Source organism: Mytilus galloprovincialis, chromosome 5 (genome assembly GCF_965363235.1).
Source record: "Mytilus galloprovincialis chromosome 5, xbMytGall1.hap1.1, whole genome shotgun sequence".
Taxonomy (NCBI): Eukaryota; Metazoa; Mollusca; class Bivalvia; order Mytilida; family Mytilidae; genus Mytilus; species Mytilus galloprovincialis.
The window spans coordinates 19,262,378-19,288,023 of NC_134842.1; the positions used below are offsets into that span (position 1 = coordinate 19,262,378).

The following is a 25,646-nucleotide window of genomic DNA, read 5'->3' on the forward strand; positions in this document are numbered from 1 at the left end:
AGTTCCGAACCCTCGAAAAAAAAATATCAAGATGAGGAGCCTGTAGTTGGTCAGTTACAATTCCTATTAAACATACCTGCATTTAACAGTGGCATAAATATAAATAAGATGTGGTATAAGTGCCAATGTCTGTATTCCCCGTCTCCATCCCGGTAGGACCCTTTCTTGTATATCGTACTTAATCTTTTCTTTGCCTTTCTTCATTTGTTCTCGTCCTGGTAATCGCAGAAATATTTACCACTGGACATTAGGTAAACAACAACCAATTAAACAATACATCTTTTATTCTCTACTGTATACCACATCGTTATAAATATTCTCTTTTCTTTACAATTTAGCACACCATTATTCCGTATTCTTTAGTTGATGGTTAGCTCTCAAGTTCGCGCATCTTTTATAAATATCATAGCTATACAGATAAATGAAGAAGAAAACTGAAAAACCGATTACAATGACATTAACGGGGACCTCCTAAACTCTTTGATTGATTGATGATTGCTTAACAACCAGTGGCAAATGAGATTCGATAGGCCATAGATAGGGAAAGAATTTTTGACTTGCAACATATCACCTATACGAATCCCTTAAATAGTTGTTGAAATATTTTTTTACGCACAGATAGCGGGATACTCGTATCTTCAAGAGGTATCGGATTTAGTTTCCCCGTCAACCTATATCAATAGCAAACTACTTTACTCTGAATATATGGCTCTGTCAGAGGCGGATTTAGGGGGCAGGGGGCAGGGGGCCCGCCCCCTTTTCTGTGATTTTTTTTGTTGATTATATAGGGAATCACTAAATCATGACCGGAGCGGGCCCCCTCTTAGACAGTCAGTGGACCCCCACTTATGAATATTTCTGGATCCACCACTGTCTGTTACCTCTGCAGAGACAAGATTTTAAGTAAAAGTACATGACACTGCATTATGTATGAATTATAAATGTACTGCAAGTTTGTGTTACGTTGCCAAATTAAATACCAACGCTGATCGAGCTCTCTATTACACAGGCTGAAATTTGTCTTTTCCTCTTTTTCGGTAATTGTTCAATTTTACTCTTTTTCGGTAATTGTTCAATTTTAGAATAAACATAAAGGATGAATCAATTTGTTTTTCTGCATTGTTAGTGACGTTTCTGTCTGATAACTTAATGTATTCCCAAGACATCGTCTGTTTCGTCTTTTATCGTGTATAGGAGCATGTAGTTTGTTTGTTTGGTCAAAGACCCCAAATCTGAACATCATGTGTAACAATTGGACAAATCATACCAGTAATTTATCTTTCCCATGCTTAGTCATAAATATTTCATCATATTTGAATAGCATTTGTTGATGTCTAGATATATATGAATGGAATAAACACGGCTGCTGTAAATGACTTTACTAGTCAAAACTGATGTCTTTTCATTTAATTGCTGCAAACAAACAATTTACCCAACATGGAACAATAGCGCAATTTTCATTACTTTTAATAGCAAATATTACAGTTTGAAGGACTGAAAGAATATAAGTGTTTCCTTCAAAATCAGAGTATTTTACATGTATTAATACACAAGTATGACCTAATTTAAACACACCCCCTTCCGACTGGGACGACATCAAAATTTCAATGTAGGTATGTAGTTTTGAATAAACTTAATTCAAATAGTTTGTTCACTGACTAAGAAAAGATTGAGTATTTTCAAGTATGGTACTTCATCATATATAGCTTAGTGTAATTTGTCGCTGTGGATATCGTTCTTATATGTGAAGACAAGGATGTGAAAGGATCTTTTTTATAGTATGTAAATTAATTAGCTGCATCTTTTGTAATTCCAATGATAAAGATAGTAGGATTCGGAGGGAGGAGTGAAATTTGGTATATTTTGAAAAAAAGCTAGATATATTTAGCCTACTCACAGAATTCTCTTTTGTTACTTTCTAGAGGTGTGCCTGAGACGAAGGTTTTATATATACTTTATTCATATTCGAATATATGAACACTGTTGTTTCTTATTTGTGTACTTTATTGTTTATTATATTTGTTAAAATAATATCATAATGATATTGTATTATGCTCCTTGTCACGGAGCCCATTTGATAGAAATAAACATCTTCTTCGATCTGTATTAGTGACCGCTGTGGATAGTAAACTTGGAATTGATATACATAGCAAAAAAAAAGTTATTTCTCATATATTTGTGTTCATATTAAAAAGAAAAAAAAACCACGAAAACTAATTGAAATTATTAAAAAAGATATATCACTGAATATGGAAAAAAAAGGGGGCACTAAAAAAATGTCCTGTCCCCAAGTACATTGAATCGCTATAGTCCTATAATATATGCCTTCGCATTATATATTCACTATTTAACGTTTTCATGCTGATATTTTCATTTTTTATTTTTTGTCTCGGGTGGCACATTGATAGTAAAAAAAAAAATATCAGAACAGCAAATAGAAATAGTAAATAATGCCCCCGAGGTCATATGTTATAGGACTAATTGAATCGCTAGTAAATTCACTTCTCTATTGTTCTATAGTTAGTGGTTTAAGTTCGGTTTTCTATTTGCAAGGAGAAAGATATGAAGGATTCCCGATTTTTCTTTTCCGTGTTTCCGAGTTGGCATGGAATGAATGACTAGTCCCTTCCAGCTTTTCGTAATGCCCACTTTTAGGAACGATAACTCTAATTATCACTACGATAACAGATACAGGCAACAGCCCACCACATAGTTTCTTGTAAAATATACGAGCAGATAAAAAAATGTCATCGCAAAGTATACCCGTAAAAAAGGCAGATATGAATGTTCCAGCAATGGAAGAAGTTGCAAAAGGTGAAATATAACGAAAAGTATTCATTTTAGATAAGTTTTTACTAAGGGTCAAAATATAGTACGTGTTTATATGTATAAGGACATAAAAGTTGACAACATGTGTATTTATGTACTTTTAAAAAAAGTTGAGAATAGACCAATCTGAAATTTAGAAAATTATTTCAATATATTCATATATAAGTTCATTATTTCTTTGCTATTATAGGCTTTTGTCATGGACCCCTTTTTTTTCTTTTTCCCTATTTTCGTGTTTACAAAAAAAATAGACGGAATAATATTTTTATTTTTTTTTTTTTTGTGTCCACACATGTTTTTACGTGTGGACACATGTGTGGACACAAAAAAAAAAATTAAGTAGCCAAATGATGAAAAGAAAATATGAAAATGACAAATGTACCCACACAAGAGACAGTTTATTCGGTCTAACAAAAAATATAAGATACAATGTATACGAATCTAATTTCCATGTTCCATCTTTCACCAACTATTGTTTTTTAAATTTTTAAAGTCCTCCTCTAGATATATAAAAGTTAAATTTATATTGCATATCAGAAAGATAAACTAGTCCTATAACATATGACCTCGGGGGCATTATTTACTATTTCTATTTGCTGTTCTGATATTTTTTTTTTTACTATCAATTAGTCCTATAACATATGACCTCGGGGGCATTATTTACTATTTCTATTTGCTGTTCTGATATTTTTTTTTTTTACTATCAATGTGCCACCCGAGACAAAAAATAAAAAATGAAAATATCAGCATGAAAACGTTAAATAGTGAATATATAATGCGAAGGCATATATTATAGGACTAAAAGATAAACATGATAAAATCGGTTTTGGATTTTGATGGACATTTTTTTTTTCTTTCCTGTAAAAGATGTAAAGAAAAAAAAACACCTGAGTTGCATTTGACACGGTCCACTCAATTCCTACCTTTAACTCACCTATCTATGCATAGATAACTATTGTCCATGCCAATCAAGGCCAATCAATACAATTAACAAACCAGTTGTTACCTGGGAGGGAGCATCTCCAAGTTGTTTCCCATCTTAGTTAATGTTTACACCTTCTTGGTTTTTTTTAACATGCATTCACATCTGTTATTTTGTAGTACTAAATGATGGTTTGGAGAAGAACTTTTCAACAGTCAGTGTGAATGTTGTGGATTGTCCTGATCTGACCCAGAAACCGTATGGTCTTTCAGCACCAGGTAAATCTTCATGTTACAAAGCCTCATCAAAAACAAACCCAGACACTGTATGGTCTACAATCACCAATTAAATCTTCATGTTACAAAACCTCATCAATAACAAACCCAGACACTGTACGGTCTACAATCACCAATTAAATCTTCATGTTACAAAGACTCATCAAAAACAAACCCAGACACTGTACGGTCTACAATCACCAATTAAATCTTCATGTTACAAAGCCTCATCAATAACAAACCCAGACACTGTATGGTCTACAATCACCAATTAAATCTTCATGTTACAAAGCCTCATCAATAACAAACCCAGACACTGTATGGTCTACAATCACCAATTAAATCTTCATGTTACAAAGCCTCATCAAAAACAAACCCAGACACTGTACGGTCTACAATCACCAATTAAATCTTCATGTTACAAAGCCTCATCAATAACAAACCCAGACACTGTATAGTCTACAATCACCAATTAAATCTTCATGTTACAAAGCCTCATCAATAACAAACCCAGACACTGTATGGTCTACAATCACCAATTAAATCTTTATATTACAAAGCCTCATCAATAACAAACCCAGACACTGTATGGTCTACAATCACCAATTAAATCTTCATGTTACAAAGACTCATCAATAACAAACCCAGACACTGTATGGTCTACAATCACCAATTAAATCTTTATATTACAAAGCCTCATCAATAACAAACCCAGACACTGTATGGTCTACAATCACCAATTAAATCTTTATGTTACAAAGCCTCATCAAAAACAAACCCAGACACTGTATAGTCAAACCCAGACACTGTATGGTCTACAATCACCAATTAAATCTTTATATTACAAAGCCTCATCAATAACAAACCCAGACACTGTATGGTCTACAATCACCAATTAAATCTTTATGTTACAAAGCCTCATCAAAAACAAACCCAGACACTGTATAGTCTACAATCACCAATTAAATCTTCATGTTACAAAGCCTCATCAATAACAAACCCAGACACTGTATAGTCTACAATCACCAATTAAATCTTCATGTTACAAAGCCTCATCAATAACAAACCCAGACACTGTATGGTCTACAATCACCAATTAAATCTTCATGTTACAAAGCCTCATCAATAACAAACCCAGACACTGTATGGTCTACAATCACCAATTAAATCTATATGTTACAAAGCCTCATCAAAAACAAACCCAGACACTGTATAGTCTACAATCACCAATTAAATCTTCATGTTACAAAGCCTCATCAATAACAAACCCAGACACTGTATGGTCTACAATCACCAATTAAATCTTCATGTTACAAAGACTCATCAAAAACAAACCCAGACACTGTATGGTCTACAATCACCAATTAAATCTTCATGTTACAAAGACTCATCAAAAACAAACCCAGACACTGTATGGTCTACAATCACCAATTAAATCTTCATGTTACAAAGCCTCATCAATAACAAACCCAGACACTGTATGGTCTACAATCACCAATTAAATCTTCATGTTACAAAGACTCATCAAAAACAAACCCAGACACTGTATGGTCTACAATCACCAATTAAATCTTCATGTTACAAAACCTCATCAATAACAAACCCAGACACTGTATGGTCTACAATCACCAATTAAATCTTCATGTTACAAAGCCTCATCAATAACAAACCCAGACACTGTATGGTCTACAATCACCAATTAAATCTTCATGTTACAAAGCCTCATCAATAACAAACCCAGACACTGTATGGTCTACAATCACCAATTAAATCTTCATGTTACAAAGCCTCATCAATAACAAACCCAGACACTGTATGGTCTACAATCACCAATTAAATCTTCATGTTACAAAGCCTCATCAATAACAAACCCAGACACTATATGGTCTACAATCACCAATTAAATCTTCATGTTACAAAGACTCATCAATAACAAACCCAGACACTGTATGGTCTACAATCACCAATTAAATCTTCATGTTACAAAGACTCATCAATAACAAACCCAGACACTGTATGGTCTACAATCACCAATTAAATCTTCATGTTACAAAGCCTCATCAATAACAAACCCAGACACTGTATAGTCTACAATCACCAATTAAATCTTCATGTTACAAAGCCTCATCAATAACAAACCCAGACACTGTATGGTCTACAATCACCAATTAAATCTTCATGTTACAAAGCCTCATCAAAAACAAACCCAGACACTGTATAGTCTACAATCACCAATTAAATCTTCATGTTACAAAGCCTCATCAATAACAAACCCAGACACTGTATGGTCTACAATCACCAATTAAATCTTCATGTTACAAAGCCTCATCAATAACAAACCCAGACACTGTATGGTCTACAATCACCAATTAAATCTTCATGTTACAAAGACTCATCAATAACAAACCACGACACTGTATGGTCTACAATCACCAATTAAATCTTCATGTTACAAAGCCTCTTCAATAACAAACGCAGACACTGTACGGTCTACAATCACCAATTAAATCTTCATGTTACAAAGCCTCATCAATAACAAACCCAGACACTGTATGGTCTACAATCACCAATTAAATCTTCATGTTACAAAGACTCATCAATAACAAACCCAGACACTGTATAGTCTACAATCACCAATTAAATCTTCATGTTACAAAGACTCATCAAAAACAAACCCAGACACTGTATGGTCTACAATCACCAATTAAATCTTTATATTACAAAGCCTCATCAATAACAAACCCAGACACTGTATAGTCTACAATCACCAATTAAATCTTCATGTTACAAAGCCTCATCAATAACAAACCCAGACACTGTATGGTCTACAATCACCAATTAAATCTTCATGTTACAAAGACTCATCAATAACAAACCCAGACACTGTATGGTCTAAAATCACCAATTAAATCTTCATGTTACAAAGATTCATCAATAACAAACCCAGACACTGTAGAGTCTACAATCACCAATTAAATCTTCATGTTACAAAGACTCATCAAAAACAAACCCTGACACTGTATGGTCTACAATCACCAATTAAATCTTTATATTACAAAGCCTCATCAATAACAAACCCAGACACTGTATGGTCTACAATCACCAATTAAATCTTCATGTTACAAAGCCTCATCAATAACAAACCCAGACACTGTATGGTCTACAATCACCAATTAAATCTTCATGTTACAAAGACTCATCAAAAACAAACCCAGACACTGTATGGTCTACAATCACCAATTAAATCTTCATGTTACAAAGCCTCATCAATAACAAACCCAGACACTGTATGGTCTACAATCACCAATTAAATCTTCATGTTACAAAGCCTCATCAATAACAAACCCAGACACTGTATGGTCTACAATCACCAATTAAATCTTCATGTTACAAAGACTCATCAAAAACAAACCCAGACACTGTATGGTCTACAATCACCAATTAAATCTTCATGTTACAAAACCTCATCAATAACAAACCCAGACACTGTATGGTCTACAATCACCAATTAAATCTTCATGTTACAAAGCCTCATCAATAACAAACCCAGACACTGTATGGTCTACAATCACCAATTAAATCTTCATGTTACAAAGCCTCATCAATAACAAACCCAGACACTGTATGGTCTACAATCACCAATTAAATCTTCATGTTACAAAGACTCATCAAAAACAAACCCAGACACTGTATAGTCTACAATCACCAATTAAATCTTCATGTTACAAAGCCTCATCAATAACAAACCCAGACACTGTATGGTCTACAATCACCAATTAAATCTTCATGTTACAAAGACTCATCAATAACAAACCACGACACTGTATGGTCTACAATCACCAATTAAATCTTCATGTTACAAAGACTCATCAATAACAAACCACGACACTGTATGGTCTACAATCACCAATTAAATCTTCATGTTACAAAGCCTCATCAATAACAAACCCAGACACTGTACGGTCTACAATCACCAATTAAATCTTCATGTTACAAAGCCTCATCAATAACAAACCCAGACACTGTACGGTCTACAATCACCAATTAAATCTTCATGTTACAAAGACTCATCAATAACAAACCCAGACACTGTATAGTCTACAATCACCAATTAAATCTTCATGTTACAAAGACTCATCAAAAACAAACCCAGACACTGTATGGTCTACAATCACCAATTAAATCTTTATATTACAAAGCCTCATCAATAACAAACCCAGACACTGTATAGTCTACAATCACCAATTAAATCTTCATGTTACAAAGCCTCATCAATAACAAACCCAGACACTGTATGGTCTACAATCACCAATTAAATCTTCATGTTACAAAGACTCATCAATAACAAACCCAGACACTGTATGGTCTACAATCACCAATTAAATCTTCATGTTACAAAGATTCATCAATAACAAACCCAGACACTGTAGAGTCTACAATCACCAATTAAATCTTCATGTTACAAAGACTCATCAAAAACAAACCCTGACACTGTATGGTCTACAATCACCAATTAAATCTTTATATTACAAAGCCTCATCAATAACAAACCCAGACACTGTATGGTCTACAATCACCAATTAAATCTTCATGTTACAAAGCCTCATCAATAACAAACCCAGACACTGTAGAGTCTACAATCACCAATTAAATCTTCATGTTACAAAGACTCATCAAAAACAAACCCAGACACTGTATGGTCTACAATCACCAATTAAATCTTCATGTTACAAAGCCTCATCAATAACAAACCCAGACACTGTATGGTCTACAATCACCAATTAAATCTTCATGTTACAAAGCCTCATCAATAACAAACCCAGACACTGTATAGTCTACAATCACCAATTAAATCTTTATATTACAAAGCCTCATCAATAACAAACCCAGACACTGTATGGTCTACAATCACCAATTAAATCTTCATGTTACAAAGACTCATCAATAACAAACCCAGACACTGTATGGTCTACAATCACCAATTAAATCTTCATGTTACAAAGACTCATCAAAAACAAACCCAGACACTGTATGGTCTACAATCACCAATTAAATCTTCATGTTACAAAGACTCATCAATAACAAACCCAGACACTGTATGGTCTACAATCACCAATTAAATCTTCATGTTACAAAGCCTCATCAATAACAAACCCAGACACTGTATAGTCTACAATCACCAATTAAATCTTCATGTTACAAAGACTCATCAATAACAAACCCAGACACTGTATGGTCTACAATCACCAATTAAATCTTCATGTTACAAAGCCTCATCAATAACAAACCCAGACACTGTATAGTCTACAATCACCAATTAAATCTTCATGTTACAAAGCCTCATCAATAACAAACCCAGACACTGTATGGTCTACAATCACCAATTAAATCTTCATGTTACAAAGACTCATCAATAACAAACCCAGACACTGTATGGTCTACAATCACCAATTAAATCTTCATGTTACAAAGACTCATCAAAAACAAACCCAGACACTGTATGGTCTACAATCACCAATTAAATCATGTTACAAAGACTCATCAATAACAAACCCAGACACTGTATGGTCTACAATCACCAATTAAATCTTCATGTTACAAAGCCTCATCAATAACAAACCCAGACACTGTATAGTCTACAATCACCAATTAAATCTTCATGTTACAAAGACTCATCAATAACAAACCCAGACACTGTATGGTCTACAATCACCAATTAAATCTTCATGTTACAAAGCCTCATCAAAAACAAACCCAGACACTGTATGGTCTACAATCACCAATTAAATCTTCATGTTACAAAGCCTCATCAATAACAAACCCAGACACTGTACGGTCTACAATCACCAATTAAATCTTCATGTTACAAAGCCTCATCAATAACAAACCCAGACACTGTATAGTCTACAATCACCAATTAAATCTTCATGTTACAAAGCCTCATCAATAACAAACCCAGACACTGTATGGTCTACAATCACCAATTAAATCTTCATGTTACAAAGACTCATCAATAACAAACCCAGACACTGTATGGTCTACAATCACGAATTAAATCTTCATGTTACAAAGACTCATCAATAACAAACCCAGACACTGTATAGTCTACAATCACCAATTAAATCTTCATGTTACAAAGCCTCATCAATAACAAACCCAGACACTGTATGGTCTACAATCACCAATTAAATCTTCATGTTACAAAGCCTCATCAATAACAAACCCAGACACTGTATGGTCTACAATCACCAATTAAATCTTCATGTTACAAAGCCTCATCAATAACAAACCCAGACACTGTATGGTCTACAATCACCAATTAAATCTTTATATTACAAAGACTCATCAATAACAAACCCAGACACTGTATGGTCTACAATCACCAATTAAATCTTCATGTTACAAAGCCTCATCAATAACAAACCCAGACACTGTATGGTCTACAATCACCAATTAAATCTTCATATTACAAAGCCTCATCAATAACAAACCCAGACACTGTATAGTCTACAATCACCAATTAAATCTTCATGTTACAAAGCTTCATCAATAACAAACCCAGACACTGTGTAGTCTACAATCACCAATTAAATCATGTTACAAAGCCTCATCAATAACAAACCCAGACACTGTATGGTCTACAATCACCAATTAAATCTTCATGTTACAAAGCCTCATCAATAACAAACCCAGACACTGTATAGTCTACAATCACCAATTAAATCTTCATGTTACAAAGCCTCATCAATAACAAACCCAGACACTGTATGGTCTACAATCACCAATTAAATCTTCATGTTACAAAGCCTCGTCAATAACAAACCCAGACACTGTATGGTCTACAATCACCAATTAAATCTTCATGTTACAAAGCCTCATCAATAACAAACCCAGACACTGTATGGTCTACAATCACCAATTAAATCTTCATGTTACAAAGACTCATCAATAACAAACCCAGACACTGTATGGTCTACAATCACCAATTAAATCTTCATGTTACAAAGCCTCATCAATAACAAACCCAGACACTGTATGGTCTACAATCACCAATTAAATCTTCATGTTACAAAGCCTCATCAATAACAAACCCAGACACTGTATGGTCTACAATCACCAATTAAATCTTTATATTACAAAGACTCATCAATAACAAACCCAGACACTGTATGGTCTACAATCACCAATTAAATCTTCATGTTACAAAGCCTCATCAATAACAAACCCAGACACTGTATGGTCTACAATCACCAATTAAATCTTCATATTACAAAGCCTCATCAATAACAAACCCAGACACTGTATAGTCTACAATCACCAATTAAATCTTCATGTTACAAAGCTTCATCAATAACAAACCCAGACACTGTGTAGTCTACAATCACCAATTAAATCATGTTACAAAGCCTCATCAATAACAAACCCAGACACTGTATGGTCTACAATCACCAATTAAATCTTCATGTTACAAAGCCTCATCAATAACAAACCCAGACACTGTATAGTCTACAATCACCAATTAAATCTTCATGTTACAAAGCCTCATCAATAACAAACCCAGACACTGTATGGTCTACAATCACCAATTAAATCTTCATGTTACAAAGCCTCGTCAATAACAAACCCAGACACTGTATGGTCTACAATCACCAATTAAATCTTCATGTTACAAAGCCTCATCAATAACAAACCCAGACACTGTATGGTCTACAATCACCAATTAAATCTTCATGTTACAAAGACTCATCAATAACAAACCCAGACACTGTATGGTCTACAATCACCAATTAAATCTTCATGTTACAAAGACTCATCAATAACAAACCCAGACACTGTATAGTCTACAATCACCAATTAAATCTTCATGTTACAAAGCCTCATCAATAACAAACCCAGACACTGTATGGTCTACAATCACCAATTAAATCTTCATGTTACAAAGCCTCATCAATAACAAACCCAGACACTGTATGGTCTACAATCACCAATTAAATCTTCATGTTACAAAGCCTCATCAATAACAAACCCAGACACTGTATAGTCTACAATCACCAATTAAATCTTTATATTACAAAGACTCATCAATAACAAACCCAGACACTGTATGGTCTACAATCACCAATTAAATCTTCATGTTACAAAGCCTCATCAATAACAAACCCAGACACTGTATGGTCTACAATCACCAATTAAATCTTCATATTACAAAGCCTCATCAATAACAAACCCAGACACTGTATAGTCTACAATCACCAATTAAATCTTCATGTTACAAAGCCTCATCAATAACAAACCCAGACACTGTGTAGTCTACAATCACCAATTAAATCATGTTACAAAGCCTCATCAATAACAAACCCAGACACTGTATGGTCTACAATCACCAATTAAATCTTCATGTTACAAAGCCTCATCAATAACAAACCCAGACACTGTATAGTCTACAATCACCAATTAAATCTTCATGTTACAAAGCCTCATCAATAACAAACCCAGACACTGTATGGTCTACAATCACCAATTAAATCTTCATGTTACAAAGCCTCGTCAATAACAAACCCAGACACTGTATGGTCTACAATCACCAATTAAATCTTCATGTTACAAAGCCTCATCAATAACAAACCCAGACACTGTATGGTCTACAATCACCAATTAAATCTTCATGTTACAAAGACTCATCAATAACAAACCCAGACACTGTATGGTCTACAATCACCAATTAAATCTTCATGTTACAAAGACTCATCAATAACAAACCCAGACACTGTATAGTCTACAATCACCAATTAAATCTTCATGTTACAAAGCCTCATCAATAACAAACCCAGACACTGTATGGTCTACAATCACCAATTAAATCTTCATGTTACAAAGCCTCATCAATAACAAACCCAGACACTGTATGGTCTACAATCACCAATTAAATCTTCATGTTACAAAGCCTCATCAATAACAAACCCAGACACTGTATGGTCTACAATCACCAATTAAATCTTTATATTACAAAGACTCATCAATAACAAACCCAGACACTGTATGGTCTACAATCACCAATTAAATCTTCATGTTACAAAGCCTCATCAATAACAAACCCAGACACTGTATGGTCTACAATCACCAATTAAATCTTCATATTACAAAGCCTCATCAATAACAAACCCAGACACTGTATAGTCTACAATCACCAATTAAATCTTCATGTTACAAAGCCTCATCAATAACAAACCCAGACACTGTGTAGTCTACAATCACCAATTAAATCATGTTACAAAGCCTCATCAATAACAAACCCAGACACTGTATGGTCTACAATCACCAATTAAATCTTCATGTTACAAAGCCTCATCAATAACAAACCCAGACACTGTATAGTCTACAATCACCAATTAAATCTTCATGTTACAAAGCCTCATCAATAACAAACCCAGACACTGTATGGTCTACAATCACCAATTAAATCTTCATGTTACAAAGCCTCGTCAATAACAAACCCAGACACTGTATGGTCTACAATCACCAATTAAATCTTCATGTTACAAAGCCTCATCAATAACAAACCCAGACACTGTATGGTCTACAATCACCAATTAAATCTTCATGTTACAAAGACTCATCAATAACAAACCCAGACACTGTATGGTCTACAATCACCAATTAAATCTTCATGTTACAAAGACTCATCAATAACAAACCCAGACACTGTATAGTCTACAATCACCAATTAAATCTTCATGTTACAAAGCCTCATCAATAACAAACCCAGACACTGTATGGTCTACAATCACCAATTAAATCTTCATGTTACAAAGCCTCATCAATAACAAACCCAGACACTGTATGGTCTACAATCACCAATTAAATCTTCATGTTACAAAGCCTCATCAATAACAAACCCAGACACTGTATGGTCTACAATCACCAATTAAATCTTTATATTACAAAGACTCATCAATAACAAACCCAGACACTGTATGGTCTACAATCACCAATTAAATCTTCATGTTACAAAGCCTCATCAATAACAAACCCAGACACTGTATGGTCTACAATCACCAATTAAATCTTCATATTACAAAGCCTCATCAATAACAAACCCAGACACTGTATAGTCTACAATCACCAATTAAATCTTCATGTTACAAAGCCTCATCAATAACAAACCCAGACACTGTATAGTCTACAATCACCAATTAAATCATGTTACAAAGCCTCATCAATAACAAACCCAGACACTGTATGGTCTACAATCACCAATTAAATCTTCATGTTACAAAGCCTCATCAATAACAAACCCAGACACTTTATAGTCTACAATCACCAATTAAATCTTCATGTTACAAAGCCTCATCAATAACAAACCCAGACACAGTTTGGTCTACAATCACCAATTAAATCTTCATGTTACAAAGCCTCGTCAATAACAAACCCAGACAATGTATGGTCTATAATCACCAATTAAATCTTCATGTTACAAAGCCTCATCAATAACAAACCCAGACACTGTATGGTCTACAATCACCAGTTAAATCTTCATGTTACAAAGCCTCATCAATAACAAACCCAGACACTGTATGGTCTACAATCACCAATTAAATATTCATGTATCAAAGCCTCATCAATAACAAACCCAGACACTGTATGGTCTACAATCACCAATTAAATCTTCATGTTACAAAGACTCATCAATAACAAACCCAGACACTGTATGGTCTACAATCACCAATTAAATCTTCATGTTACAAAGCCTCATCAATAACAAACCCAGACACTGTATGGTCTACAACCACCAATTAAATCTTCATGTTACAAAGCCTCATCAATAACAAACCCAGACACTGTATGGTCTACAATCACCAATTAAATCTTCATATTACAAAGCCTCATCAATAACAAACCCAGACACTGTATAGTCTACAATCACCAATTAAATCTTCATGTTACAAAGCCTCATCAATAACAAACCCAGACACTGTATAGTCTACAATCACCAATTAAATCATGTTACAAAGCCTCATCAATAACAAACCCAGACACTGTATGGTCTACAATCACCAATTAAATCTTCATGTTACAAAGCCTCATCAATAACAAACCCAGACACTGTATAGTCTACAATCACCAATTAAATCTTCATGTTACAAAGCCTCATCAATAACAAACCCAGACACTGTATGGTCTACAATCACCAATTAAATCTTCATGTTACAAAGCCTCATCAATAACAAACCCAGACACTGTATGGTCTACAATCACCAATTAAATCTTCATGTTACAAAGCCTCATCAATAACAAACCCAGACACTGTATGGTCTACAATCACCAATTAAATCTTTATGTTACAAAGCCTCATCAAAAACAAACCCAGACACTGTATGGTCTACAATCACCAATTAAATCTTCATGTTACAAAGCCTCATCAATAACAAACCCAGACACTGTATAGTCTACAATCACCAATTAAATCTTCATGTTACAAAGCCTCATCAATAACAAACCCAGACACTGTATAGTCTACAATCACCAATTAAATCTTCATGTTACAAAGACTCATCAAAAACAAAATGTCCCATGGTTAACATTAAGTAATAATTAGGTAATACATTTCAAAGATATAAAGTGACATGGTGTGATCTCAATTATCTGGTTTGCACTGTTTGCTGGTCTGCCACAGTTTCAAGGTAATTAATTGGATGTATCAGACTCAGCAATAGTTGAAACAGTGTATTGTGTAATTTAAGATGACTGTTGTAAAATTTCAATCTTCTAAACATTTTTGAACAGGTTTGAATGGAAACCCCAGACTTGCTGACATTGGTGGACCTCCCTATCTGACACCATTGCCACAGCTAAACAAGGTACACACATAGACCTTATCACTATTTGAAAATCTCTGCGATTTCTGGGCTTTTCTGTTTGGGAAAGGGGAGACAACTCCTACTCCAAAGTATCACATGCCAATGTTATACTGCTAATGGTCAATACTGTAGCACATACCAACTCATGAAACCAAATGACATTACAGCCGATTTCGATAAGTTGGTAACTAAAGGTAATATCTTTGGTTAACTTGGTTGCTAGCTGAACCGTGAAGTCATTGTTAGGTTAGGTTAACTACCCTACTTTAAGGATGTTCTCTGCTCAGTTTCAAAATAAATATCTTTCCATAACACTAGTATATATTGATAGGGGATTAATTGAGGAATCAAAAAAGCAAAAAAAAAAAAAATAGGGGTCAATGTGCTTGTATTTGAGATATTAGCCATTGGAAATTTGGCGGGAAAATGTTGTCTCTTGAATTTTCATAGCTTTATCATTGACCAGTTAAAGTTCTCAAAAACTATTTAAAAAATAAATAAGATTTTATAAGACTTTTACAAATGGCTTATAATTGAAAAAGATTACATGAAAAAGATTTATAAAAAGAAAAATGGGGGTCCATGGGCAAATTTTGTTAAGGCATTTAGATTGATAAAACCAGAGGATTCCGAAAATCTGACAAAAATTCCAAAACATGACAAGCGAACATCCTTAACAGATGACTAGTCTGACAAGTAACCAATCTATCTGTCTGTAAGACTAGGCTTCTTCGAAAGGAGGGTAGTATACCTTACCTAATAATGACTTCACGGTTTAGCTAGCATGCAAGCTAACTAAAGATATAACCTTTACCTACCAACTTATTAAAATCGGCTGTAAGAGGTTGACATACTAAAGTACTTTGTTTTAAACAACATGTTTGAATATTGAGTCTTATATAGGTTGTAAATAGTCTAATTCGGTGGGTCATATTTGTGAAAAGGGAAGGGTATTGTAGTTAAACGACATGAAGGAACATGTCCGATATCATCTGTGAAACGTTATTCTATAACAGTCAACCAACAGTGATGGCATCCATAAAATTTACGAAGCGATGATAAGAATATTAAGTCATGCATTTCTAAGTTGTTGGAACTACATTTTGTGTACCTGTGATGAAGAAAAAATGTGTTTCATATTTTGTTAGTCCCCTGTCGATGAAGTCAGTTTTCTTCACTTTTTTCTTCATGCTTGAAGAAATTGATTTGCTATTTGGTGTATTGTTTTATCATGACAAGTTACAGATCAAGTTATAATGTTGTTCTGGTCTGATGATTTTGTACAGAGTTATGGTCCCTTGTCTTAGAAAATTCACTAAAATAATCTTTTTTCCACACTTTTTTGTCATGTTTGTCATGTGTAAAGATATTGATTTGATAATTGGTAATATGGTTTTATCATGACAAGTTACAGATCCAGTTCAAATTTTGCTTCTGTTCTGATGAATTTGTGCAGAGTTATGGTCCTTGGACTAAGAAAAATTCACCTTAATAATCATTTTTTAGAATGCTTGAAGATATTGACTTGATATTTGTTTTTGTTATATACATGTAGTTTACACCATGACAAGTTGAAGATCAAGTTAGGATTTTTTTCTGATACAATGAATTTTTAACTAGTATGGAACTATGCATTGGCTTGCAATACTCACAGAATGCTTGTTATCTTTTATATTGCTTCGGGTTGGTAGAATAATCTGAATCCTTTGTGTTTACAGGTCTATACATTTACCCAGATAGCTGAGTTGGTTGACTTACCAGGAGCATTTATGATTGGAGCAGGAGCAGGGCCACACAAACATATTGGGTGTTGTTGTGAGGTGTGTAGGAAAGACAAATTTAATACCTGATCCAATTTTGGCCATAGCTTTGGTCCTTATTATTTAAATATGCTCTTTAACTTCTGTATTACATTTTTGATTTTCTACTATTTTGGGCTTAAACATCAATGAAGAGACATAGATTGCTGATATGTGCAAAATGTTTTTTAAGTACTGTGGATTCATTTTTATTCGTGGTATACCAATTTTCGTGGGTTTCGTGGGTCACAGCGAACCACGAATTTAAGAATTCAACGAAGAATAATCCCGAGAAATGTGTATGGAGTCGGATGTTTATTTCCGTTTATGTTATGCAGTTCTAGTATAGTGTTGACTAGCGATAAACATTGTAACATAACACGTGTTCTTTATTGATAGAAGATACAAGTATTTTGATTAAATCTATAATAAATATATCGAATATCAGTGATAATTTACTTTTTAAAATTGATTAAAACTGTTCATGGAAAATAACTGCAAGTTGTTAATTACCGTGTCATAGTTTGGTTTACCAGTGATTAAAAATCAAAAGGATTAAGTACTGGGATATTGCCCGTAGGTAATATTGTTTATGACAGGAACATTTATTTTCACACCTTATACTTATATCACTGTTTATTATATCGTGATTAGGGAAATGAGCTTTCAATCATAAAGTTTTGAATGCCTTATAGAATTCAGACAAGCATTTATAAATTGTAAAACAAACAAATAATTAGTTGTCTCTGTCCATTATTGTAATCGAAGTTATCAATGAACACTTTAACCTAAAATGACCAAGCGAGGATTTTGACAATTCAAAACTTTTTCAATGAATTCCTTCTTTTTTGTTTTGTTTTATTATTGATCAAACCAAGGAGATTATATGATCTCCTAAATCAAAAAGAAATCCACGAATTACGTATCTAATTTTATTTTTTGTTATCAGCGATCCACGAATTTACGTATACCACGAAACGTCTTTTTTTCTCTATCCACGAAAATTGATACCCACGAAAATTGATACCCACGAAAATAAATGAATCCACAGTATATGTTACGATGTACAATGAAAAATTCCACCCCTTCGTCATAGAGCACTGGATCTACCCCTGCTAATTATGTATTTCATTGTAAAGGAAAGTAGGTAACCTTTTTTACTCTTAATTTCATTTCCATTTGTTTATCAGTTTCTAATGTTTATTTTCTTTTGAAATTGATTAATATTTTTAAAGAAAAATCTATTGTTAAAATAATATAATGATAAATGGTATGATTATAATTTCAATACTACAACATAATTTAAAGAAGAGAAAATGCCAACAAAGAACCACAACTGTTGCAACGTATATTAGTCAAGAAATAGCAAAGATTCTTAGTTATGTATTTACACCAATGAAAACCTACATGAAATAGGCAAGTACACTTACTGTGGTGTTATTAAACACCAATCAATTATTTGTATACCTGTTTTAAAACTTAAAATTCTATTTTCAGCTAATTAATGATGTAAAGTTGGACAAGTCTGGAAATGTGGCTGTTATGAATTCACACATTGCAAAAGTCAGTACAGAGGTATGATTAGAAAATCTGAAATTCTACATCTTTTACTCTTCTCTTATATTATTAAGCACCAGACCTAAAAATACAAATACATAGATAAAATAATTTGATATTTGTCATTTCTTTGAATTGAATTATACATTTGTTTAGGATTTAAAAGTGGAAACTGGCTTCAGCATATTAAGTTTAGTCATATGCTTTTTCTAAACAGTTTTGATAAATCCACAACATATGGGAGATAACTCTAAGATACAATGGGAGATAACTTTAAGATACATTGCAATCATAAAAATATTTATGCACAACATGTTATTTCATGGGTAAACTAAGAAAAGTGAATCCAGCAAACAGAAAAAGTGTTCTAACTGGTGTTGAAAAATAAAAAATTACGCAGTATCATTACCGGTCCATGTATGTGTTATACATTTTCTTAATAATGACCTTAAAGTCATTTTAATTAAAAATATTTTTTTGATAGGATGGAGGTTGTATCCAGGAGACACTCACTAAAAATGAATTTTCTTTGATGGGGAATTTTTTATGTTGTGATGGCAACCCAGGAAAGGTTAGTAGTTCTTTCATAAGTCATAAAAAAGACTTAAATATCTTTAAGATAGTATTTTGCGATGTCTGGGCTTTGGTGGCCGAGTGGTCTAAGTAGTTACTACTGTAATCACTAGCCTGTCAACACTGAGGATGTGAGTTCGAACCCCTGTTCATGCAAGTGCACTCGACTCCAGTCTTAATTGACTACTATTGTCAGTTTTCCTATCGAAAGTCAGTGATTTTCTCCAGGCACTCAGGCTTCCTCCACCAATAAAAAACTGTCTGCCACTAAATAGCATAAATGCGGTTCTTAAAAGGGAGTTAAAACACCAAAAATCAATCAGTTTTGCGTTGTCCATTAAAGGTAATGTGGTAACTTATAGTTGACCAACATTGAAAACTATTTCATGGATAATTCATGATATAAACATAGAAACATACCATATTAATTGTTCCTTGGTGCAATATGAATTTATAACAGTTACTAAATTATTTTTGGTAAACAAAATGCACTGCAATGCAAAATAGACTTAAAAAGGTGGAAAATAATGAGAAGAAAATCAAAACTTATATCTTGAAGAGATTGACAAAACGATGGCTAATAAACAGTGAAAAGACAAACTTTCAATCCACAGAACACTTTAAGGATATACTTGGGTGAGGTTTTGGAACATGTGTCAAATGTTCGGACTGCTTGTTTTTTTTTTCCATATGGTATAATGTAAAATATTTTGCCCCATAATACCCATTTGTTTTTTCATATAAGACTTAAAATAGCTCATAAAAGGTCATTTGCCAAAATCTGAGCAGATTTTTTATTTTTAATCATTTGATTTAAGACCCAAATAATACCAATGCAAATATAAGGTAAAAGTCTGAGTCAGCCTTTTCCTGCCATGTTATAAAAAATTAAATATCTTAAAAGGAGCTGCACAACCTTTCAATATTTTTAGCTTATTTGGTTCCTAAACTAATGCTCTTTTGACTGAAAGTATCAATTTTAAGTGGGTCTCATTGGGGTCTAAGCGTGACGCGGGATTGCTGATTTTTTGTAAGCGTGACACGTGAAAGTCAAATTATTGTGTGGGGAAAACGGGAAATGAGGTCTAGCGGGATCCGGGAAATGGCAAAAAAATGAGAATTGCTTACGTACATAGTGTAAGCGGGATACAGGAAACTGACAAAACAGTAAGTGGGATCCGGGATCGGAACCCCCCAATGAGACCCCCTTTTAAATTCTTGTTTTTTTTTTATTTCACCTAAGTACATCCTTAAAGAATTAAAAAGACTACTGTACAGCAATTTAAATTAAAGAATGTTGCACCTAAGATATATCTAATAGATTTTGAATACATTGATATACTTTACATTAGAAAATGTTTTGTTTTATTAAATTCAGAGTACACAACTAATGGAATGATTTGTATGGCCCTGCAACAAAGTTGTTGGTGTCATAAAGTATAGTTTTACCGTTGTCCATCATTCTGTCATTCCGTCATTCCCCAACAACCCATTATACAGACTCTTTTTTTCTAAATGCCTTCAGATATTGGGCTGATATTTGGTATGTGAGTTAACCATGATGAGTTACAGATCAAGTTTAAGTTTCATTCTGCTCTGCTAGTATTTGCAGAAATTATGGGCTTTGGACTTGTATAATTTGTTGAAAATCACAGTTACACAGACTTTTTTTCTTAAAAGCTTCAGATATTGGGCTGATTTTTGGTATGTGAGTTAACTATGATGAGTTGCAGATCAAGTTTAAGTTTCCTTCCCCTCCGCTCATTTTTGCCAAAATTATGGTCTTTGGAATTTGAAAAAATCACAGGTACTCAAGAGTTTTTTTCTAAAGGCATTTAGATGTTGGGCTGATTTTTGGTATGTGAGTTAACTATGATGAATTAGAGATCAAGTTAAAGTTTCGTTCTGCTCGGCTAATTTTTGCCGAAATTACAGGATTTTGACTTTGATAAATTGTTGAAAATCACAGTTATACAGATTTTTTTTCTAAACACCTTCAGATATCGGGCTGATTTTTGGTATGTGAGTTAACCATGATGAGTTATAGATCAAGTTTAAGTTAGATTCCTCTCTGCTAATTTTTGCGGAAATTACATGCTTTTGACTTTGATAAATTGTTGAAATTCAGTTAAAGACTTTTTTTCTAAACGCCTTCAGATATTGGGCTTATTTTTAGTACATGTGAGTTAACCATGATGACTTATAAATCAAGTTTATGTTAGGTTCTGCTACCCTATTTTTGTCAAAATTAAGGGTTTACGACTTTGAAATTGTTGAAAATCACAACTATAAGGACTTTTTTCTATACGCCTTCAAATTTCGTTTGTGTCCACATGTGTTGTTGAAATTGCAGTTTGTCAACTTGAGACGGGGCCATTCGTGTTGTTTCGACACATCTAGTTGTTGTAAAATCTCTCAAATTGTTCAATTTCAGCATTTTTGTGATTTCTTTGAAATCAGGTCAATTCTTGAATTAAAACTATTGTGGTGATAGGCTGAAATAATTTAAACATATAGATGTCACCAAATTATAAAACTATGTCCCTGACATTGATGTTTTACCTGATATACTTGTGTTCTTTTTAGGTGATAGAAGTAAAGGCTAGTAAGAGAACTGGAGAAGAAAACTTTATGTCATGTATCAGGAAAGTCCTAGGCAGTCATTATGGCACCAAACCTGTGGCACTAGGTGGCGTCTTTCTTGTGGAGAAAGGGAAAGCTAACCTTCATATCATGGTATATATATATATATATATAGAATTATGCACTTTCTTCAATCTCTGTCTGAGTATTACACATTTTGTATTTAAGTTTTGTCTGTTTTGGTTAAATTTCTAGAGTTATGCCCAATAACAAATGGAAAATTTTTTTGTGTCAATTTCACATTTAATGTCTCAACCAAATATTATGAAATTTATACACAATGTGTTTGCCATAAAACACAGATCAACTTTGAATTTGGGTGGCATTATTTTTACAGTTATGTCCCTTTATCATGATATACACGAGCAGGGGCATCATATGTGTACCATTTACACATTCTCCATTTATTCTTCAAGCATTTAGGCCTACTTGACTACCATTTTAAATTTGCTCCTGATACCTGAAACAGCTTTTTTTTATCTTAGGATTTGTAAACCATATCTGTATGATTCTTGCACAATTAAATAAGTTGAATAAATTTTGTTTTTCAGCCTGATTTTTCTAAAACACCACTGACTACTCCAGAACAAGTAGGTAAATGGCTAAAGTTTTATGAAATGGACAGTCCATTAGTTTGTCTTGGAGAACTTGTGTCACATGACCCAGTAAGTATTAGCTTACAGTGTTTTGATAATGAATTTATAATGTTTACCAAAGTTTTGAATTCTTGTATTAATTAAAATCTTCAAATGTAGCCCTAACAATTCTTAACAGATAATACAAAGCAATGAAAATGCAAAATGAAAGCAATGCTCGCAAGCCTTTGAATAAATTTTTTTTGGGCACATCCTTTCCAATTTTAAATATGCTGTAGATACAGAGTGAGATTGAAATGTCTGTTTAAAAAAGAATATTTAACTGGAACATTAACACTTATGTGTAAATCATACTCAATGTGTCTCTTTTCAACTTATTTGTAATTTCTCGTTTCAGGGTATGGATTTACGAGTTGAACATTTCCATTGTTACAGTGAACATGGTCAGGGTGGTCATTACCATAACGACACAACACCAAATGAAGTGGAATACCGTGGATATTTTATACTAGCAGACTATGTATACAGGGTAGATCAACCTCCTCAGACAACAGAATTAGCACGATAATGGCTTAGTCCTGTTAATTTATAGTGAAACCTTGTTATAGTACACTTTGTTAATGATGCTGTCAAGAAGTTTTGTGCTAAATATAGAAGACCAGAAGTTTTATCAGACCTCAATAGCTTTACGCATTTCATTATTATCCTGCATTTTGAAGGGGGTATATTGTGATTAAAAGTCGGTTTATCTGTCTATGAATTGATCTGTTCCACTTTTAAATCTGCATGATAGTCAAGGTACTTAAATACTCCCTAGAAGTAGTAGTATCTGCAAAAGGTCCAGAATTTCATCACAGAATTTAAAGAAACTTTCACTTAAGCTTACTTGCATGATTTACTTTATTCTTGGGACTGTTTTTAATCATTGTTAGAATTTGTTTAAGCCTTTCTCATAATCTCATCCATATAATACCATTGTTCACCTCTCATTTTGTGTTTTGAACCTTTATCGTATAGGATAATTTTTTAGCAAATCACAAATTTTTCATTGGTTAATATTGGGTGTGTTGGGCAACATTTTGTGAGTTTTGCTAGCAGTACTTCTTGATCTAATTAGGATTTATGGATTAGGCCACAATCTGTAAAAATTCTTTTAATCAGACTAACATATTTATCATAATGTGTATAGGTGCAATACATGTTTTTTTTTAATCTTTTACTAGTCCTTTTACAGTTTAGAAAATTGTTTATTAGTATAAAGTGAAATATATGAAATGTTTTGATATTATATTAGGGAGATTGATCAGCATATATTTTCATGTCAATAGCTTATTTTATTTCATTAAACTTTTTTCAAAAAATTCTTAAAGCAATGAGATGTTAACATAAGGAGCTTTATAACAAGGGTTTACTGTATTTTGCAATAGCTTGTCTCATAAAACAAGTGACAATCAGGGTATTAAAATTGACAAGTTTTATATTTAAATGAATTCATGTGAATAATTATACAATTGTTAGATACTGTAATTGTTTTTGATTTTAATAAAGATTTTATGATTTTTTTTCCCCTTCTTTTTTAGCCATGATAACATAATGTACTTATGCTACTGTTGAAAAACGTAATCTTGGCAGCATTTCATTATATTTAAACTTACTGCTAGTGGTTTCTTTGAAACTGATCTAATCACATACAAATGCATGTGCACTTTTAAAGACAATCGACTATGACCGAGAGGGAGGGGCCAAACTGAATATCTTCATGGCAATAAAGATTTGCAAATGCGAATCCTCAAACCCAATATCATTAACCTACCACTAGTGGTTCCCTAAAATGTCTAACCTGCTTCACTGACCATTGTTTTTATGTTGAAAGTCTTAAGATAAAGGTTTAATTAAAAACATCACAGAAACTTGAGTCAGATAAATGCTGTTGGACACCCATCTTTTGCTAATGATACATTGTAATTGAAAAACAGACCAAAACCCCCAAAAAACATGGTGATACAGTAACCAATGAACCATGAAAAAGGGGTCACGGTCAGATAATACCTGCCAAACAGAGATATACACATTAAAACCATTCAATACACCAAATAAAGTGGACATATTGCTGAAAGTTCTGAAAATCTGACCATACCACATAAACTTTACATTGCCCAATGAACCATGAAAATGAGGTCAAGGTTAGGCTAAACCTGCCAGACTGATATTTATCCATTACAATCATTACTTACGCCAAATATAGTTGACCTATTGCTTATAGTACTTGAAAAACAGTTCAAAACAAAACTTAAAATTAGCCAGTGAACCATGAAAATGAGATCAAGGACAGATGAAAACTGCCAGACTGACAGGTATCCACTAGTCATTCCATACACAACATTTTTGTTCAAGCAGTTGCTGAACTATAAAAATAAGGTCAAGGACATTAGACATATGACAGACAGAAACTTTGTCACAAAAGCTATCTGCATACAAGATATGAAACATCCAGGTCTTTACCTTCTGAAATATATAGCTTTAAACAAATGTAGAGTTTATGCCACCACTGCTGCCGGATAGTAATACCTATTGCACAGGCGAGACAAAAACCA

General features: G+C 33.4%; 1 protein-coding gene across 1 annotated transcript; it reads left to right on the forward strand.

Annotated features, from left to right (window-relative positions):
• The first annotated feature begins 2,660 nt into the window (after window positions 1-2,660).
• LOC143075325 (ester hydrolase C11orf54 homolog) lies at window positions 2,661-24,102 on the forward strand. Its single transcript, XM_076250713.1, has 9 exons — window positions 2,661-2,814; window positions 3,931-4,029; window positions 15,811-15,884; window positions 17,603-17,704; window positions 19,181-19,258; window positions 19,725-19,811; window positions 22,400-22,549; window positions 23,008-23,121; window positions 23,450-24,102. The coding sequence occupies exons 1-9, from the start codon at window positions 2,745-2,747 to the stop codon at window positions 23,618-23,620; spliced, it is 945 nt and encodes a 314-aa protein (XP_076106828.1). The 5' UTR covers window positions 2,661-2,744; the 3' UTR covers window positions 23,621-24,102.
• Window positions 24,103-25,646: the final 1,544 nt, after the last annotated feature.

What these genes read in the sequence shown, in the direction of transcription:
- LOC143075325 (XM_076250713.1), top strand. Translation starts at nt 2,745, where the DNA reads ATGTCATCGCAAAGTATACCCGTAAAAAAGGCAGATATGAATGTTCCA. An exon ending in GTATGGTCTTTCAGCACCAG is followed by an intron (nt 4,030 to 15,810) that starts GTAAATCTTCAT and finishes ATTTTTGAACAG; the next exon opens with GTTTGAATGGAAACCCCAGA. An exon ending in AACTTGTGTCACATGACCCA is followed by an intron (nt 23,122 to 23,449) that starts GTAAGTATTAGC and finishes TTCTCGTTTCAG; the next exon opens with GGTATGGATTTACGAGTTGA.